Below are 19,842 nucleotides of genomic sequence, written 5' to 3' on the forward strand. Positions count from 1 at the left end.
GGCAAAGTAATTTTAGTCATGTAGTATATTTACGCTGATAATACATCTTTTTTAATGGACTCTTTAGTCCAGGCTTTTATTTATGCCTATAGCCCTTTATATGTCATTCATATTCCAATTCCCCTCCCCACCTTTCGAAACCAAGTTCTTCCCTCAAACCTTTTGTTTTAGCGATCTAGCTGTAGTGTGCTTTTGTGTGGATGGGTTTGGTTTAATTTGTTGAAGTCTTGGAACAATGTTGAAAATTATTTTTCTTTAATGTCCAGAGGCAGCCAGATAGGCGAGGAAAACTTGGTTCTTTCCAAAATGACATGCAGTGGACTTCAGGGTGTTTGATCTCCTGCGGATCAAGCCTGCTCAGAATTTAGCTGTGTCAGTAGAGGGATACGAACGAGCTAAACTTGCTGACTCACACCGCTATGGTGCTTGTAATTTCAGATGTATGTACACGTGTGCTTGGTTGCTTGCATCAACGCTAACTCAAGGTATCTCCCCATGCTGCTTTCAAGCATGTTTGTAGAGCACACAATTCAGCTAGCCAATGATTTATCATCAAGAAAGTATGATTTTTCTATGAGGGAGTTCTTTAATCAGCCTGTTTAGTGATTGGTGATAACGAGATTTCTTCAGGTATTGTTTGCACAATAGATTTCCTTTTAGTACCAGCTTTCTGCTCTAAGAGAATCTGTCATAAGATTTATGCCCCATCCCTGGAAGTGTTCAAGGCTAGGTTGGATGGAGCTTTGAGCAACTTGCTCTAGTGGCAGGGGGTTGAAACTAGATGATCTTTAAGGTCCATTACAACCCAAACCATTCTGTGATTCTATTAATTTTTTTTCAATGTATTAAGAAAATTCAGACTTTTATAGGTGTGTGGAGCACTCTTGAGTTTTCAAATGCACAGACCCTTCCAAATTCTATAAGAATATTTCATATATAAGAATTTTCACTGCCGTATCGCAACATAACCACATTGCACCAATCCATTTACAGATGTTTCTGTAAAGCAACAACACCAATATTTGATTTAACTTTTTTCTTTCCTTTTTTTCCCTGCTTGTTGAATTTGCAGTCTCTGTACTACTTGAGTTCCTCCTGAGCATAATGTGGCAGGAACTGGAGAAAAGAGTGTGTGTACTCTTACTATTGTGTAGCTTAGAACTGGTGCTGTGTTTAGAATTTTGAAATATAGAATCATAGAGTATCTCAGGTTGGAAGGGGCCCATAAGGGTCATCAAGTCCAACTCTTAACAAAAGGCGTATGCATCTGAAAATTTAAAAGGATATTAAATTCTCTAAAATTTAAAATGTATAAAAATCTAAAGAAAAATGCTTTAGCAATATGTGGCTTCTGTATTTATTATGTAAGTTGCAAGGATTTGGACTATGCTGGTGATCCTTAGTTATGCAGATGTGCAGATGGTATTAGATCTGTGTGCCTTTGGTCTGTTTCAGTTTTACTTTATGTAACATTTTGAGCACAGGAAGAGCATGCATTTTGCTGTGGTCCAGTAATCTGTGATGATGTTTTATAATAATAATAATAACAACATTGAAGTAAAATTTTGAACAATCATCCATAGAATAATGCTAAAGACTATTTTAATAAGATGCAAATATCTTAATTATGCAGCGTCTGCTCTACAAACTGAGAATATCTGGAAAGTACAAGCGTTACAGACTTCTCATGCTTAAAAAATACTGCAATTATTGATGATGCAAATAGAGACTGAATAAGATTCATAATTAAGGTTTACCTTTTTTCCTTTGCAGAAACTTCTTGGGCCATTGGAAAAATTAAACCCCTTTATATGAATTGTGTGCTGTTTCAGAGACTCCTATGTTTCAGAAAAGAAATTTTTGCTGGAGGCAGGGCTTAAACAACTCTGAGTTACTTCTTTCCCTTCAAAAGCCCTAATTAAAAATGCAGAACATTTAATATTAGGGAAACATAATTTCTTAATCTAGATGTTTAAAAGCACCTATCACCCATGACAGCCAGCATTGTTAATTCATTCCTTTTTTGTTACTGATAACTTATTATAGTACTATTTCAGGTAAGCTCAATTTGTTGGGGAAAGTGGTATTTTTCAGTAGCTGAGCTAATAAAATGAAAAAGTGGAAAAATTTCAGATGCATTTGTTTTTGCTTTTGGAATAGTGGCATTTCATTGTTTTCTAGAGATTCAAGTAGCAGTGTTGCTGTAATCTGACAGCTGAATAGCTCTGGACAATTGTTGTTGTCCAGTTACGTAGGCTGGTCTAGTAAAGAGGTTTACTGTCTTTACAGACTTTGTTTCCCTTATATCCTTAGACCATGGCAGCTTTAGAAGAAATAAAAAAAAAACCCCATCCCAAACCACCGCAGCAATAAAACCCAAAACCAAATGTAACTTTTCTCCTTGCTGTTTCTAAAACTTTTTGTTTTCATGTTCTTCAGCCATGGGAATAAAGAAGGATTTTCCTGTCGAGGAATTCAACTAGCTGTTGATTGGTTTCTGGAAAAAGGACATAAAGATATCACTGTGTTTGTACCAGCATGGAGAAAAGAACAGTCTCGACCTGATGCACCAATTACAGGTAACAGATCAAGATTTTCTTTGACTCCTTGGTCAAAAAGAGGGGGGAAGAGAAAACAAAAGTATTGCATTAAGACACAAGCATGTAATCATTCTGATGGGTGCCACATACTGGGCTGTGCATGTGATGTTGCATGATGATGTTACACTCTGTTCATTTGAAAACAGAGCAATTTCACTGGTGAGGAAATCAGCATTTAAGTGTCTGCACCTATAAATGATGCTGGTTTTTTGTAACATCATTGGATCATTTCAATGCTTTTGAGAAATAGTCATAATTTTCCCATTAGCAAACATTGCTAAGCATATAAGAACTGATTCTTAGTTGCCGGGCGAGTATGAAATAGGTAGAATCAGGCCAGGGACTCATTTAGTAGGATTATCTTGAACACTGAAGAGGCAGCATGTGTTTTTACTCATAGAAAGTACTATACGTTTTACTCTGGGCTAACAAGAAAGTTACTGTAATATAGTAACAACTGAGTTCTTGATGTTTTCAAGAAGACCAAGTAAAGGTTCATGGAGCAGAGTGGTTATGAAGCTTAAATATTGGATATTTACCCACTGCTTTGAAAGCTCGGAAATAAAATGGCACTCTGCAACTATGTATTTTTTAATGATAATGGGGGCTGTATATGAACATAATTACAAAATACTGTGTCAAAAAAGAGGGCAAGAAGTTTCATATTTCAAAGGCTGCATTTCTTTCTTTTAAAACTTTTTTTAAAAACTGCTCAAATAAAATTATTTTACAGATCAAGAAATCTTACGTAAATTGGAGAAAGAAAAAATTCTTGTTTTCACTCCATCTCGAAGAGTTCAGGGAAGAAGAGTAGTTTGCTATGATGATCGATTCATAGTAAAACTTGCTTTTGACTCAGATGGCATCATTGTATCAAATGACAACTACCGGGACCTTCAAAATGAAAAACCAGAATGGAAGAAGTTCATTGAGGAGCGGCTGCTAATGTATTCTTTTGTGAATGACAAGTATGATGTTTTCTTAAAAAAAAGTAAGGGAATTTGCTAATTCAGAATCCTCAGTAAAAACTGAAATTCACATTTCATTCTCTTCCCCTTAGATTTATGCCTCCTGATGATCCTTTAGGACGCCATGGGCCGAGCCTTGAAAATTTCTTAAGGAAAAGGCCAGTTATTCCTGAACATAAGAAACAACCGTGTCCTTATGGTAAGTGCCTAAGTCAGATTGATTTGTTGTATTCAAAGGTAGGTGAAGCAAGCAATTAATTAACGTCTTGTCATTACTTGGGGGGGAGGGGGGAGGGGAAAGGCCATTTTTTGTGTTGCCATCCAAGCACTATACCCATTTCTATACTCTTCGTATTAATAAAATATTAATAAAACCAATGTAGCAGAAAATTAAGGGTTACCAGATTATCTTGTGGATAATAACAGCTTTTTGCTATTTTCTTCTGGTTTGTATTCAAGGAAGAAGATTCATAACTATCCAAACAGTGTTAGAGCTGTTTTGTTTTTATAGCATTGAGTATGTTGTCAGTATTGAAATCGTGAGCCAGTAGGAAGAAAAGTGATATGTCTGGCCCCTGATGCAGTGATATATGTGGATACTGGTAGCAGAGTCTGCGACTGCCTGTATATATATCATTATTCTTTAGGGGGTTAATATAGAAATATTATTATTAAGAAGTGGTAAACGATATAAAGAAAAAAGATAGCAACTGGTGCTATTGATTAGTTTTTCGTTTATTTAACCTGAAAACACTTTTCTTCCAGGTAAAAAGTGCACCTATGGGCACAAATGTAAATATTACCACCCAGAACGGGCAAACCAGCCTCAAAGGTCAGTAGCGGATGAGCTTCGAATAAGTGCCAAATTATCTGCTGTGAAAACTATGAGTGAGGGAGCCTTGGCCAAATGTGGCACAGGGCCATCCAGCTCCAAAGGAGAAATCAGTTCTGAAGTGAAACGCATTGCCCCAAAACGTCAGTCAGATCCAAGCATTAGATCAGTAGCTGTGGAGCCTGAGGAAAAGTTATCAGTAGCCCGGAAGTCCGAGGCCAGCTCTGTCCCGTCTCTGGTTTCTGCATTAAGTGTACCAACGCTCCCTCCACCAAAAAGCCATGCAGCTGGTGCATTAAATACTCGTTCTGCAAGCAGTCCGGTGCCAGGTTCCTCACAGTTCATGCATCAGAAATCCTCACTGGAACATATGTCCAGTGTGCAATATCCTCCTATACTAGTCACCAATAGCCATGGCACCTCAGTTAGCTATACTGACCAGTATCCCAAATATGAATCATTGGGGGACCATGGCTATTATTCCTTACTCAGTGATTTCTCCAACTTGAGCATAAGTAGTATCCGTAACACAGATTATTATGGGGCTGATATGGACCAGGGGATGTATTCTAGAAACTCAAGCCCCTGTCCTGACAGTTGCTTAAGCCATACAAGTAATGATTCTTATTCCTCTTACAATGACTTGTATCTGGGTGTAGCAGATGCCAGTCCAGAAGACAATGTGAAGCTCCACAGACTGCCATCGCAAAATCGTCTTCAGCCTTTTTCCCATGGTTACCATGAAGCCTTAAATAGAGTTCAGAGTTATGGAACTGAAGAGCCTAAGCAATCCCTTCGCAAACAGTCAGTTTCCCACTTAGGCCTACATGCCCAGCATCCGGTTGTTGGAGCACGGTCCAGTTGTCCAGGAGAATACCCTGTGCCTCAAAATGTTCATCCATCAACTGCACAACCAAGCCGTGCCTTGGTCATGACAAGAATGGACAGCATTTCTGACTCACGGCTTTATGAAAGTAACCCTACAAGGCAGCGAAGACCACCTCTCTGTCGAGAGCAGCATGCTAGTTGGGATCCGTTACCATGTGCATCAGACTCTTACACTTACCACTCATATCCACTGAGTAACAACCTCATGCAGCCGTGTTACGAACCTGTAATGGTAAGAAGCATGCCTGAGAAGATGGAGCAACTCTGGAGGAATCCCTGGATTGGGATATGTGGTGAGCCACGGGAACCTCATATCATCCCAGAACACCAGTATCAAACGTACAAGAACCTCTGCAATATTTTCCCTCCAAGCATTGTCCTTTCTGTGATGGAAAAGAATCCCCACATGACAGATGCACAACAGCTGGCAGCTATGATTGTTGCCAAATTAAGAACAGGGCGTTAACTCATTACAGCCTCTTTTGGATAAATGAAATTATACAGCATATAGGACCTGGAGGAAAACTTAAATGAAGAAGGAAGGGGCCAATCTATTCTAAATATTTTCTACTAAGATAGTATCAAATTCTGTACACAGTAGCAATCATATATATGCTGAAGCACTATATAAGAGTTGATTGTATTGTAAATTTTAAGATTTTAAATATAGGGATTTTTAATAGTATTTTATAGGAAATGCATACCTTGCTGCATGGATAGCTCATCAAGAACTACAATGTCACGTTCGGTGTCTCAAAGCTGTTACTACAAAATTATTGTTAGCAATTATATTGCATGTATTAGTGTACACTTTCAATTTGCTTATAAATACCTAATCGGCCTTTAAAAGTATGCTCTACACACACCCAGATGACTTTCAGGGTTTCAGCTTTGTTATTTGACACTCCCTACTGGCATACTAAATATTGAAGAAAAAGTAAACTTGACAAAAATTAAAATACTCAATTTGTAAAAGGAAAAACTGATTTCAGCTTTTGAATGTCGATATTGTTGTTGGAATTCAAAACTGTTCCCCAAGAGCTTGAGTATCTTATTACCTTGTCCAGTATGTTGGCTCAATCCAACAGAAGCCAAATACTTTATTAAATTAGGACCAAAACATTAAGGAGTGCGAAGGCATGAGCGCCATTCAATAAACTAAAAGAAGTTTAACTGTAGCTTCTCTCTTCAGAATCGCCTCTCAACTGTGCAGTAAGCAGCTGCTGACCCAGATGACTAGACAAGCTGAGAGTAAATTGTCAGCTTTATGTAAATTGGATTACTCAACCTGAAGCAGCAGAAACTGGATGTTAACATGGAAGTTCATCAGTAACTACAGCCCTTCCTCTGGGGGCAAGGATGGTGCTGGAGTGAGCCTAACATTCATGGTGGCTGTACAAGATCAGCTTAAGAAGGGGGTGGAGGGGCAAGGCTGCTTCTTGAAAAGAGATGCTCTAGTTCGGGTTTGTGGCAAAGCTGGCCTGGTTTTTTGCTCTTCAGCTCCACGCAAAGGTGTGCATTTGCCTCATGAAGGCTTTTAGAGTTCCTGTTTCAACAGGTGAGACAATTTTATGTGGCATTGTTTGTGCAACTGGTATCTTGCTCAGGGTGGGGAACCTTTGTAGCTAAATGTCTCCAAAAGAGACATTTATTGTTTTTTAAGCTGCACTGACTGGACGCCCTTTTTTGAATCCATTGTATATTTCGACATTTCGAACCATTACTAACTCGATACATCTCGAGCTAGGACTTGTTGACTTCTACTGTAGTTTTTTTCATGAAAGTTGAGAAGGCCTGGTTTATGGCCTTTTGTTTCTTCATGAGAAGGTGTGACACTGCCTAAATGTTTCTTACTGTGAAACACACGGAACGTGAGGCTGCAGTCAGGGTTGTTTCTGGTGTTTTGATAATGGCTTGCATGCTGCTTTCTAGATATCTGTTTGTCTGAGGAACAAAGTTATACCATTTCTTCCACTTGTGTTACTGTAATGGTTGATTTGATTCAAAATATCTTGTGGGCTCTTTATCACATGCAAAGTATGTTCCTGTCATACCATCCCCCCCACCCCCCACCCCCTGCCAAACCCCCAAACCAACAACAAATTACAATTACAGGTGCAACTGCTGTTAATTTACTGATATTTGATAACTGTATAATTTCACACAGGATAAATACTCTTGTGTAGGTACAGGTAACATATATAATGACCATGTCATTATGTATTTAAAATGAGTTAACTTGAAGGTGATTCTGCATTTATACTTGGCATTGAAAAAAACCAAGTTTTAATTAGTTGGTTATTGCCTCTGTTAATAGGAAAAAAATAAAGTCTTCAAACATTTATAATAGTTGGGGAAAACAGATTTGACTCTTGACAGTTTTCAGAAATGTTTCTTACTAACCAGCATTTTATATTTTTAATTTGCAATTAATTCTTATTCTCTTCTCTTGCATGGTATAAGCAGCTGAGAGCAATGCCTCAAATAACCAGAAATGACCTTTTGTTTGTTGATACAAATTGTATCTCTTTTTCTTGATTGTATAAAAACTGTGTATAAAAAAAAAAAATCTCTAGATTAACTTCAGTATTACATTTTCACCACAATATTTGTGACACCATGTGTCACAGGGAAGTAGCCCATGAGTAATTATGGATCTTTTTTATTTAAAATGGGCACTTGTAGTTTATAGACAAACAAGAACAACTTTTCAGAACCAGTTTATTATGTGCACAGATACTGTGTGTACGCCTCAAAGCATTACATAGTTACCTTTAGTCTATTTATTAAGCAGATACATTCTTGCACTAAACATTATGTGAAAATGTTGCTGTTAACTCATCTGCATGTGTTTAAAATGTACCAATATAATTGCTATAGTCCCTGCTTTATTCTTAATGAATTAATTTATAAATTATTTAGGTATAAAATGAAGTTTATTGTGCACTCATGTTTTCCATCTTGCATGGAATTAAATATTTGTATGTAGAAAAGTGTTTGTTCCCTTTTCCCCCCAATTATGATAAGCTATTTTAAGAGAGGTTTAGTAGGTGGTTTTGATGTTTTCTAAAGTGGAGAACTGAGCAGAAATTTCTGTGTGGAGTATTGGCTGGATTATGGAGATACTCATTTTTGTAGGATTTGTCTAGTCATTTTAATTTTCACTAACTTTTGTCTTCCTGATAATTCCTTTTTAAACAATGGGAATGCTGTGCCAATACAAACCCAACATACTTATTTCCCTAAGGCACTTTGAAGGCAAATTGTCTTTTTTTGCAGAAGCTGTTAGCATCCACCATGCACAGAGTGACAGAATGGGCAGCGTAGCCTTGTGGAAATAATCTGCAAATTTTGTGCTCGTTTAGTCCTCCTTAGAGGTAATGAAACTTTTGTATGTGATGTAGTCTTTCCTAATCAGCTACTTCGAGTGATAATTCAGTCATCTACATCTGTTTTCAGATATGTTTACAAGCCAATTCAAAACACTGACACGTTCACTAATCTTCAGCGCATAAGCTTAGATTTCTTCTTACATGGAAGAGTTGATCTTATTAACACCTGATCATAACTGTCTATATTGTAAATATAAGACTTTGTATAAATGCTCTTTTTGAGAGCATGGTATTTAAATGTTTTTAAAACTGTAAGAGAACAGTTCTAGAAACTATATTTTAATAAAATCCATGAAATTGCAATTCTAGATGAGAAAAGAAAAAAAAAAGCGGGGAGGTAAAATCCTGGCTTACTGCAATCAGCAAGAGTTAGGCAGTAGACTTTAGTGCTTTACTGTGGCCGGAGTGTTCTCCAGGAGTTCCGATTTACTGATCTTTCATCTTTAGCTATATTACTTTCACGTAATTTGTCACTTGAGTGTATAACTTTTAAATTCATGAATCAAAAATCAAATGCTTTATGGGATGTCAGTCTAAGTTATTTAAATTTTTTTTGGTAAGAATTACATGTCAGTAATATATTAAATTGTACAAATAGATAGCTTCACTACTGTTAGTCCTGTTGTTGTCGTGTTGAGCTGCAGTAGTTGGCTTTATTCATTTGTAGAATTAAACATTACTGTTTAATTGTTGTAATATTTTATAAATCTCTTTGGGTTTTTTTGGTTGACCCAAATATAATGTAAGTCTTAATGACAAAATGAGTGAAAATGGATGTTAAACCTGTATGTGGTATTCGTAAATCTCTGTAGTAATGTGTGCACTGTTGTAGATGCGGCTGCATGTAATTCATTCACTAGCATGAGTCTGTTTAGCTTTTGTAAAAATGCTGTAACTGTAAACTTGAAAATAGAAGGTGTGGGTATGTTGCTTAGAACAAGGAGAAGGATCCTCATAACAAAACCAAAATATCTGTGTAGGTGAGCTCCCCTCTACGTACTTTTAATGGCCAGTTTGCCTCAAGTTGTGAATTTTGGCTTTTTGAAATTCTTAATGATGAAGTCAGAACACACAAAGAATCTGTCCAGATAATTCAGTTAAAAAATACTTGGTGACATGCCTATAACTGTGACATATGTCAGATCACAGGCAGGAACATTTCAAGGGACATATTTTTACTATAAAAATGCTATGCTAAAGAGAAGGAACATGCGCCATTTCTGTGAGACTTTGCTCCAAAGAGCTGAAATATTATTCACCATCTGTCACTATTATGTCTATGGAGAGCATTCAGCTTTACTGCTCCTCTTGTACCCAGAGCAGAGCTTGTCTGTGTGACAGAGCCCTTACTACCTGTATTTCTTGCAATATTTCAACTTAAATTATTCTCATGCCAGTGTTTGATTAGCCTTGGAAGAGCCATTATACAGTATCTTGTGATTTTGGTCTGTGGTATTTAAAGTTTGTAAACGTATTAAAAGAACTGAGAGAAGAATCTAAAAGAAATATAGGCTATTACCTATAGACCCCCCACCCTGCTGTGTGAAAGGTTTGCACAATTATTTAATAATATGAAAAGTTATACTTTATATATATAAAAATTTTTGCTTATTTAATAAAACTGAAAGCCATTGGATTATTTGTTTCTAGCTTTTTATTTTGTAACCCTCTTTAGGTGAAAGCCCCAAAAAACTGCTTTGTCCAAAACAACTGTTGTAGTCTGTCCAAATTTTTTGTCAGTATTTTTAGCTGATGTACTGAAAAATACCTAGATTCTGAAATCACACATAATGCCCAGATTTTCCACCTGTGCTTAAATCTGTGAAGGAACAGGACAAGAGTTTTGCTTTTCTTTTAAAAAGCAGAGGGAAAAGTACTATTTAGGGCCCGCTGTCTCCTCAGAATTACATGCTTTGTCACTCTCTGTATTACACAGATTTGCTTCTGCTATTTAAACAATCACTTCCCCTGTGATGGGGGAGGCGATATAATGTCATTTATTACCATTGCTTTGACTCAAACTGCTTTAACTTGGGGGGGGGGGAGGGGTGGGTGGGTGTGTAAAGCTAACAAAAGGAAAGAAAATGATACACAAAGATCTTCTCTATCTGTATTTAACTTCTCGCTGTGTTTGCTCTCACAATGGCCAGGAACCAGGTGATTTGGAAGACAGCACAAAACCAATAAAACACCTGTATTACAAAGTTGCATTTTCCTAATCCCAGGCCTTTTGTGCTTAATTTACATCCTCAAGTTTACCATTCCTGAAAACAAGTACTAGATTGTGTAGGGTATTCTTACTGTTCCAGTTGTCTCCCCAAGACTTTAAGGCCTGGGAAGAGCTGAAGTCCTTGTCTGAGTGGGTGCCTTTGGGAATGAGAAAACAGACTTAAAGACTCGATTAGCCAGGATTATCCTAATAATTATCCTAATAAGGTTCCAAGACTCTGTCCAATCACATTGAAAAGAAATTCAAAAAGTTGTAAAGGTCAAAGGGGGTCCTGGGCCACAAAAGCAGTGCACGCGGGCCTTAACTTCCTCAGCAATTCCCATTTGTGTGATTTATTCCATATAGTCGCAGCTTCTGTCTGTAAACCTTTCTATAGCTTCCCTTTGGAGATGCTTTTTCAATCAGCAGCAATCTGTCTGCAGAGATTAATTTACAGGGAGAAAAGACTCTCAAAAAGTTCTGCCCAAGGCAAAGGGAAAAGTAATTTTGGCACACATCAACATTGCCTTCCCTATCCCCACCCTGAATATGCTTCTAGCAAAGAAAGTAATTAGCATGTTGAACCCAAATTTTACAAAGTAAACTACCAAAGAGTGAAAAAAATTGTATGTAGTGCAGTGTTTTGCCAGCATCATCTTTTCCTTTTTGAACTGTTGTGTTTGTGTCGACAGACCTCAGCAGTGGCCAATACGGTAACTTTACTTGATTTTTAAGTTATTTGAACTGGCTGGCTTTAAATGTTACGGTTATCTATGCATTTATTATGTATTATTCATAGTAATGTTGCCATTTCCCAGATATTTGGGAAAGCAGCTACAAAATTGTTCCTCCTGTGAGTTAATCAGATCAAACAAACACCAAGTTTCATAATCTTCAACAAGGCAATACATAATTGTCTGGGATTTACACTTCTGTTGTAGTAGAAGCCCCGACTTCACTTTTTAAAAATCAAACCAGTTATGTTTCTTTTCTCTAGCCATTCCCAACTTCCCCCTCCCTGCCCTGCCTTGTTTCAAGCCTGCTCCCCCCTGCCCCCACCAGTAACACTTTGTTTAAAATTCATGCCATTACTATGGCTTCTCCTTAAGTCTTGGTATTCTTTTTTTAAAGCACCTAGCAGTTTTGTGCTTTTCTACAAGTCATCCACAGCACTGGATTTAACTATTTTATTTAACTGCAATTAGATCAAAGGCCAGTATTTTTATCCTGTAATTCACTAGGTGGGGTGACAGCAGATACACAGGGCAGTAACTACAGCTGACAAAGAAACGATAGTAGCATATTATTTTACCAAGTAACCCTTGACCAAGGAGAAGGTTACATACAGCATGGCATTTGCTAGCCTCACGCTTTCCTTTTTGAAGTTAGGCTTGTTTGCATTGATAGACCTCAGAAGTACCAAACAGTAATTTAAGTAATTTCATACTCTACCAAATACAGTAATAAAAAAACAAATCCCCTTCACTCAAAGTTTCCTAAATAAGCTTGAGGAACTCTAGGGCAAAAGGAGAAATTTCTAAAGATACAAGAAAAGGGGAAGGGCTTACATGAAAAAAATCCCTCCTAACAGAAAGAGAAGTTTGTTTTCTTTTGCATTAGTACTGCTTGTTTTTAGAGAAGGAAATATACAAAGTATCTTCCATTTTAAACACTTTTTGGCTATCTGGTAAAGGGTAACTTCAGTAGAACAGGATGACAAAAAATTAGAACAAAGAAATAATACTCAGATTATGGACCTCTAGCTAAGTCTTTACTTGAGAGCCAGCCCAAAGCATCCATGAAGTTGCTGTTCTGAACTTGTAATTCAATCCTATCCAATGTACAGGTAAAGCTCTAAGTCCCATTTTGTGTCTCTTTCTACAGAACATTAGCACCTAATGTCAGCAGTAACTCTAAAGAACCAAAACCATCCCATTTCACATGCCACATGACATGTTCCTGTTGCAAATTATTAGACTGACTCAGAAGGAGGCTCTGTCTTACCCTCTCACAGATGCACTCCAACAAGTTCTTACTGAGGAGTCCTGCAATAAATGTATGCTTAAACCCCTGATTTTTGACAGGTAATTGCAGAAGCCTCCAAGTTCCAAGAACCTTTGAGACAGGTAAAGAAAAATTAATTTAGGCAAAACCAGCTGGCAGTCCTTTTCCTCAACAACTTTCCAACAAGGCACTCAAGTCCATTTCTGCAGTATTCACACTAGCTCTCAGCAATGACCACCGTATTAGTTAACAGCCTCAGCAAAATCATGAATAGAAACAACATCAAGCAGAAAACTTTAAATAAAAAGAGGCAGCAGTGGTCTCAAGATTATAATTTGAAAAAAATGGTGAAAAAATTTTTTTTCAAAGATATTTATGCACTCGTGTGAAATCCTAGTTAGATGAAAACTGTAGCACAGTATTATCCTGGCAAAATCACGCAAACTCATACAGGACAGTATTAGCGTCAACTGAAATAGGAAGGGCTCAGTGGTCTGGCTAACAGGGGCCAGAGGGCAGTTTCCAGAATACCTGAGTGAAAAGGAAAAACAGATCCAGAAAGGAGGTTTGCCTTCAGTCGTCTGTATTTATTAACAACGGAAGAAATTACAGAACACTGAGGGATTCCAAAGTACTCAACTGGATTTGGTAAACGTCAGCTAGAGCTAAACGTTCAGATGATGGTTAAGCAAGACAATGGTTACTACACATGGAACTTAAAACACACCATCTCTATAAAGTATTGGGTTTATGTGGTAAAAATCAGTAAATCTTTACCAAAAAAAATATATCCTGGAGCAGCTATTTCCTCATTACCATTACCAGTTCTTCCATGCCACTTCTCTTGTGCAAAACTGAACGTTGCAGAGCACTCTGCTGTCTTAGAAAAGCTGAAGGCCACTTTTTATTTTATGGAAGTCATTCTGGGTCCATAACAATCCCCCTGTTGCAGGAATATTCAATTCTGCAGAGCTGTAAGAGGAAGAGAAATAAAGCACATAAGCAGAGAGCTGATTCAGAAGCTTACATCACCAAAGTAACTTTGATAGCACTTTAAACTTGTTAGCAAGTTTTGTTTCCAAAACAAAATGCCATTTCTCATTCTTGGCTCTGAATGTTTAGCTGCTGGAAGGAACGTCCTTAGTTACTTCAAGAAAGGCAACAGCCCCCGAGGTGCCGAAGGTACCAAAGCACAAAGGTTACCAGTAACTAACAATGGTGAAGGAGATGTGACTTCAGAAATAACCAAGGACCAATTTCCAGCTGAAGCTTCATCTGTCCTTTGCAGCCAGCCACACAAGCTGGTCAGGTGAAATGCTAACACAGCCAGTGGTGGACATGGAAACACTCTGTCAGGAGTTACAAATGTTACTTCATCTATACCTTCTGCACATGGAAACCAGCGGCTCCTACAGCTTCAGGAAGGCAGCACAGGAACTAGTGCATTAACAGAGACTTCAAAGGAAGCTGTTGTTTGGTGACATCCCCAGCATGCCAAGTACTTTCTAATTTTAGAAGGTAGCTCACTCAAACAGGCGTAAAATCCCTTTTCATTGCGGAAGTTGCCCAGTTAGGGCTGAGCCCCAGGAGATCCCCCAAACTACAACCCGTTTACTTGGTATGCTGCGTTAGGGAGCCATGGAACAAGTAGGATTTTATATACTGTACCCAGAATAAGGCACTGTCAAAACACAAGGCTCAAAGAACAGTTGGAGAACATACATAAACCTGTCCCTACCCGAAGTTTTACTGCTTGAAGGAACTTGAATCACTACCGTGTTGTTAAGTAGATCATTTTCACTTGTTTTATGAGAATGGTGAAGGTGAAAGCTACATTTTATCAATAAAACAAATCTTTAAAGGATCCACTTGAAACCTGGTATCTGACGTGAAGAAGAAAAAGGGAAAATCTGGTTGTCTTGTGCACTTTTTTCACCTTCTCTATTCCTTATGCCCAAGGAAAGCTCATGTACTCCTAGCTACAATCTAGCATCCTCCAAGACAGGAATATATTTCATGCCTACTCACTGTCTTTACCCTTCAGCATGTATTAACCATCCCTTTCATCTACTTGCTTATGCATCTCATCCTTAGGACAACAAAACCCAGTCATCATCCATGACCATTTAGTGATGAATCCCATTTTGAAATATCAGTGTAAGCACTTGATGCAATCACTACAGCAATTTCATGTCAGTGACTCCACCCTCAGAAAACTCTCCAAGTGGTCATTATTTGCCAAATCTGCTCCTGTTGTCAGGTAAAACTGACACTGGGAGTAAACAAAAAGCACATATGCTTATCACAAAAACCAAACCACCTGCCTGAGGATGACAGCAGCTATTCAAAGCTTCAGAGGTTGCCCCAGCAACGCTAAACAGAAACTTTGTCAATACACACAGCATAGATCAGAAAACCCACCGAAGAACAATCTTTTGGGACTAGGGAGGAAGGAAGGGCAAGCTTTTCCAAAGTATCCAAGCATCACAGAAATTTATGTCTCACACTAAAACAAAGCCAAAAAAACATATGAAGACAGAAAATAATTCCTCCAAACAAGACTGAAATGTTTGGAAAATGTTATTTATACAACTTCAAACTATACACTGAAAAACTAACCAGTTTTTCTAGTTTCTAGAGGAATTCCTTTGTAGAGCACAACTCGGAATCATTAGGTATGAATCATTAGAAACCACTCCAAGAAATATACTGGGATTGTAGAACACCTGAAGCCTACAACACACAAGTCAAAATGGGCACATGCTACAGCTGATTTCAAGTCGCAGCTTATGAACAAGCCAGAACAGTGAATCACACTACTCCGTATGTACTTAATTACAGCCTCCATAATGATGATATCAGCTACCACGCACAGAAAAACCAACCAAGCCAATAAGGATTACATTAAGAAAGCCCCACCCATCTCTTGCCAAAGCCTGCTGACTAGGTGCCAATTGGTATTGATTACTGCAGCCAATTAGAATTCTGCTGCAGCTCCTTATTCTTATCAATGAACCCACCTACCCAAACATCAAGTCAAATGGCTTTAAAGTCTCTGAGATCAAGCATTCTATCGCTTGTGACTACAGCGAGAGAGCTGGGGCTCTCCAGACTAGAAGTAGATATGCAAATTTCAGGAATTTGCCTTATTCCCAACATGGAACGTGTTGCAAGAAACATGATTCATAGCTGGCTGATACCAAAGGTCTCTTCTGCTGAATCAAAAGGGGTTTTTTTGCTTCCAGTATATATTTACTCTTCTTTTGGGGATGATAAAACTACCAGAAGACAGAGTTACCTGCTCTCTTCACAGTTTGAGGGGAAACTCACACAGTGCTCAAAAGCACAGGTCTTGTCAGTGACTGACACCATTCAAGAGAACTCCAAAAGGATTTAACCTCTTGCAGAAGTGCTGGAACCAAGGACTTTATCAAGTAATTGGACTGTCAGAAAGAGGAGCAGTAGGAAAGGACAGTTTCTTTTTCATTACCTAGCTATCTCTGAGATGCTAATTTTACATTTCAATTGGATGAATCAGGCAGAAACAATACCTTCTCAGCAGGCCTGAACTGGCAAGAGCAGACTAGTCCCAGGGAAGATGACGAAGAGGGTGGAGAATGGGAACCTTGGTCTTTGGAAGGTTTGGAACTGGAAGCTAATCTGAAGACAACTCTGAGAATATTAAAAGAGAGGAGTATGTGCAAGAGCTCTTCCCAACATAACACCTCAGGCTGCATGACTGTCACTGTTATTCACATTTTTTTTTAGAAGCTACTAGATTGGGCCCATCAACTACAGGTAAAGAATCACTGATTAAGAGAGTTATCCTATCAAGTGTTTAAGCAAGTAACTGCCATTCATTCATATTCTGAAGTGTTCCTTGGATTAAAATACATATAAGCCCATCTCCCATTGTGTATGTGATTAAACTGATTTGATAGCTTACAGCATTCAGGTTCCTTTGCCTTCAAAGGGTGAAATAATGACCCCATTAAAATGCCTTCAGTAGGATGGTTTAAATGGGTAAGCTTCATCTAGTAATGGAGGTGAACTGACTAAAGCTTTATAGAATGCTACCATTAGTTCCATGACAACCTGTGTTTCTTTACTGAGGTCAGACCTCCAGCTTAAATTACTAGCTGCAGCTCTGAAAAGGTCACTGGGCAATGCCAAAATGCTGTGGCTCAGGATCAAAGCCCCAGTTAACAGAAACTTGAGTTTTCAAACCTGCTGAGGCTGTGCTAATAACTTGAAACTGCTAAACAGCAGTATCTCACAATCCTTGTGCTGGTTTCTTTTAGAAAGAGCAGGAGTGAAGATGGTAAGGTTATAAACTCGCTTCACCAAAGGACACCACGGAAATCACATTTTTTATTGCCAATTATGCCACTGCATTTAACTTTCAGGCAGTGCAAAAGACCCACGGAGTGCAAAACAGAAGCACCTTCCCAGAAGGAAAGAACAGCAGCAATTACAAGCAGCAACTCCCAGACCGGATGACAGGAAAAGATGGAGACAAATGCAGAAAGCCAAGTGTTGAATATATTCTTTTAACTTCAAAGGATGACTGTTAGGGCTTCATGAAGTATCTTCCAATGATACTGGTGAGCTGTCACAGCAATACAGGTAGCAGTAACTTCTGTGCCCATCAACAATGCAAGCACACGGTCAGATTAACGTAATACAAACAAGCAGGAAGCTTCCCGTTGCAGCCGGGCAGGGTGAAGAGAGTTTGCCTCATGCTGGGTTACCCACAGGATGGAAAACTGGGACTGCAGTGACACAGACCTTGCTCAGGAAGTGTACTGTAGTCTCCCCTTTCAAGCATACAGAACAGAGACACATCTGATGTGAAACTCGCAGCATATTCACCGCCCCAGTTACAAACAGCCAATTCCCTCCTCAGGTGTTACAAAAGCAATCTACAGCCAACCACCTCCTGGGGCTACCTTCTCTCCTCATCTTCAGGCTTTCCCACTAATGCACCTCAAAGTGTCTCAGCAAACCACTGTGCATTTTAGAACGACGACTCCTTAGCCAGTCTGGGAAAACTGACAATGGGGAGGCTAAATGACTTCCAAGGCTTCTAGTCCTGAATGTTTTAATTGCAAGGCCACAGTTCTTCCCATCGAAGTTATTCACCCCAGCGTATCACCAGGCAGTCTGCACCAGCTCTCAGTAGCTTGTTTTAAAAATTTGGCACTTCCAGACTAGTAACTCTAAAGCATCAGCAGACTGCATCTTACCAAACAGCATCAGGCAACACTGAAAGTTGTTGGCCCAGTCTGAAAAGCAGACTGTTATGCTGTTAACACCACCACTGCAGAGGTCCTTCCGAACACACATTACTTGAAAAATCCATGAGAAGTGCAGTTAGTAGAGATTGTAGTAGATACATAGATCAAACAGAAGTAAAAAGGAAATATTATCCTTAATTTTTCACAACATACAGTACAAGGCACAGAGAGAGAGAAATGCATTTCATGGTTCAGGGGCAAAGTCCTGCCCACACCATTACTCACTTTGTACTGGGAGGCTTCCACTCATCTCTCACTGGCTGATCAAGCAGGGACATCATGGAATAATTATCCAACATGAGACCATCAGGGTCATCTGTCTGACCTGGGAGTTTGCCAAGAGGAAAGTCTTTCCACTGTACTTCATCTGGGTAAAAACAGTACATAAAGAAGTCTGAGCTCCCCAGAGAGATTTTCAAAAATACAAGATCCCCTTGAGTCCACAAACACTGTCTCACACAACTCAGCCATTCAGCAAGAGTGAACAATTTCAGTATTCTGCAAAAATAAGCTTGAGTTCTAACTAATTTTATTTCTAACTTTACTATCTCTTCCAAAGAAAGTCACTGTAGTATTTGAGACAACAGGGACACATCTAGAGTCATGTAACATCATACAGCCTACACAGCACAGCTCGTCCAAGCTGCTGTGAGACAATGCCCATTAAAAGAAACCTCACAGTATTCTGGAGCAGCCCTTCAATATTTACCTTCCTCTTCCAAGCATACTTTGGTTTGAAAACGTACACATTGACTTACATACAATAATTTAAAAAACAATTACTCTGCATACTTCTGTAAATGGAAAGAGGTATTTGTACACATAGGAAGATACAAAACAGCACCTTTGCATCCAGTAGCTCATTTCTGCAGTGAGACGAAGCATCAGCTTCTTAACGACTCGCTGACAATAGCAGCTGCACAGCAACAGTGCAACAGTGACTAAAGAAGAACTGAAGCTACAAAAGTAGAAGGGTGCTTCTCTTCTAAAGAGCTTCTAAGAAAGCTAAGAAAGCCTTATTAATCCATAAAGCAATTCTGGACCCACAAGTGGGCTGGGATGAGATGGCAAAGAAAAAGAATATCACAAAGTCTTGGAAATTCTGTTATTTGTTTTTATGAGCACCTATTGCTGTTTCCACTCCATGACTTCATATCCGTTAAATTTGGCTTCCAATGGGGGCCAGAAACGGCACAATGGGAAATCATCACAACCGATAACGTCAGTAAGCCCATTCCTTTATGGCGTGGTGCTAAAAATTCAACGACAGTTAAAAGACAGTTCCCAACTAAAAAGATACTAATTGTTATGTGTCATTGTTTTGACAAAAAGATTTCTTAAACCTATGTGCTCTCTTGATACCAGAACACGTTTCTGGAATGCTTACAAGCAGCTCAGCAAAGACCAGCAGACAGAAGCCTTCAGAAGATAAGGCACCCCACTCCACAGAGCATGCAATAATTACAAAAGCTATTTGAGATCCCTGCTAAAATCACCTACAACTTGGCCATTTCCTTCTCTTTGCCTGAAACCGATTTGTTTTGCGTACCTGTTATCTGCTCAAAAACCCAAGCATTGCCCTAAAGAACTGGCAGATTTATTTGTTTACTGTTCTTGGGCATTTAATAGAACAAAAAATCTTGACATAGGAT

The 19,842-nt window shown here is 38.7% G+C and overlaps 2 protein-coding genes across 5 annotated transcripts in view; one reads left to right on the forward strand and one right to left on the reverse strand.

Annotated features, from left to right (window-relative positions):
• The window catches only part of ZC3H12B (zinc finger CCCH-type containing 12B), a 34,445-nt gene extending 24,129 nt beyond the window's left edge, over positions 1–10,316 (forward strand). For 2 of the 4 annotated variants that reach the window (XM_056360067.1, XM_056360068.1), the window contains exons 3-6: positions 2,440–2,579; positions 3,334–3,568; positions 3,661–3,767; positions 4,334–10,316. In XM_056360067.1, the coding sequence (XP_056216042.1) occupies positions 2,440–2,579; positions 3,334–3,568; positions 3,661–3,767; positions 4,334–5,754 (1,903 nt within the window). In that variant the 3' untranslated portion in view covers positions 5,755–10,316. The remainder of the gene's footprint in view (positions 1–2,439; positions 2,580–3,333; positions 3,569–3,660; positions 3,768–4,333) is intronic. The other 2 variants (XM_056360069.1, XM_056360070.1) reach the window with 2 other exon arrangements.
• A 3,143-nt stretch (positions 10,317–13,459) lies between these two features.
• The window catches only part of LAS1L (LAS1 like ribosome biogenesis factor), a 28,358-nt gene continuing 21,975 nt past the window's right edge, over positions 13,460–19,842 (reverse strand). Inside the window, exons 12-13 of the mRNA XM_056359491.1 lie at positions 18,416–18,557; positions 13,460–13,865 (exon numbers count right to left, since the gene is read on the reverse strand). Of these exons, the coding sequence (XP_056215466.1) occupies positions 13,775–13,865; positions 18,416–18,557 (233 nt within the window). The 3' untranslated portion in view covers positions 13,460–13,774. The remainder of the gene's footprint in view (positions 13,866–18,415; positions 18,558–19,842) is intronic.

This window comes from Falco biarmicus, chromosome 14, assembly GCF_023638135.1.
Source record: "Falco biarmicus isolate bFalBia1 chromosome 14, bFalBia1.pri, whole genome shotgun sequence".
Taxonomy (NCBI): domain Eukaryota; kingdom Metazoa; phylum Chordata; class Aves; order Falconiformes; family Falconidae; genus Falco; species Falco biarmicus.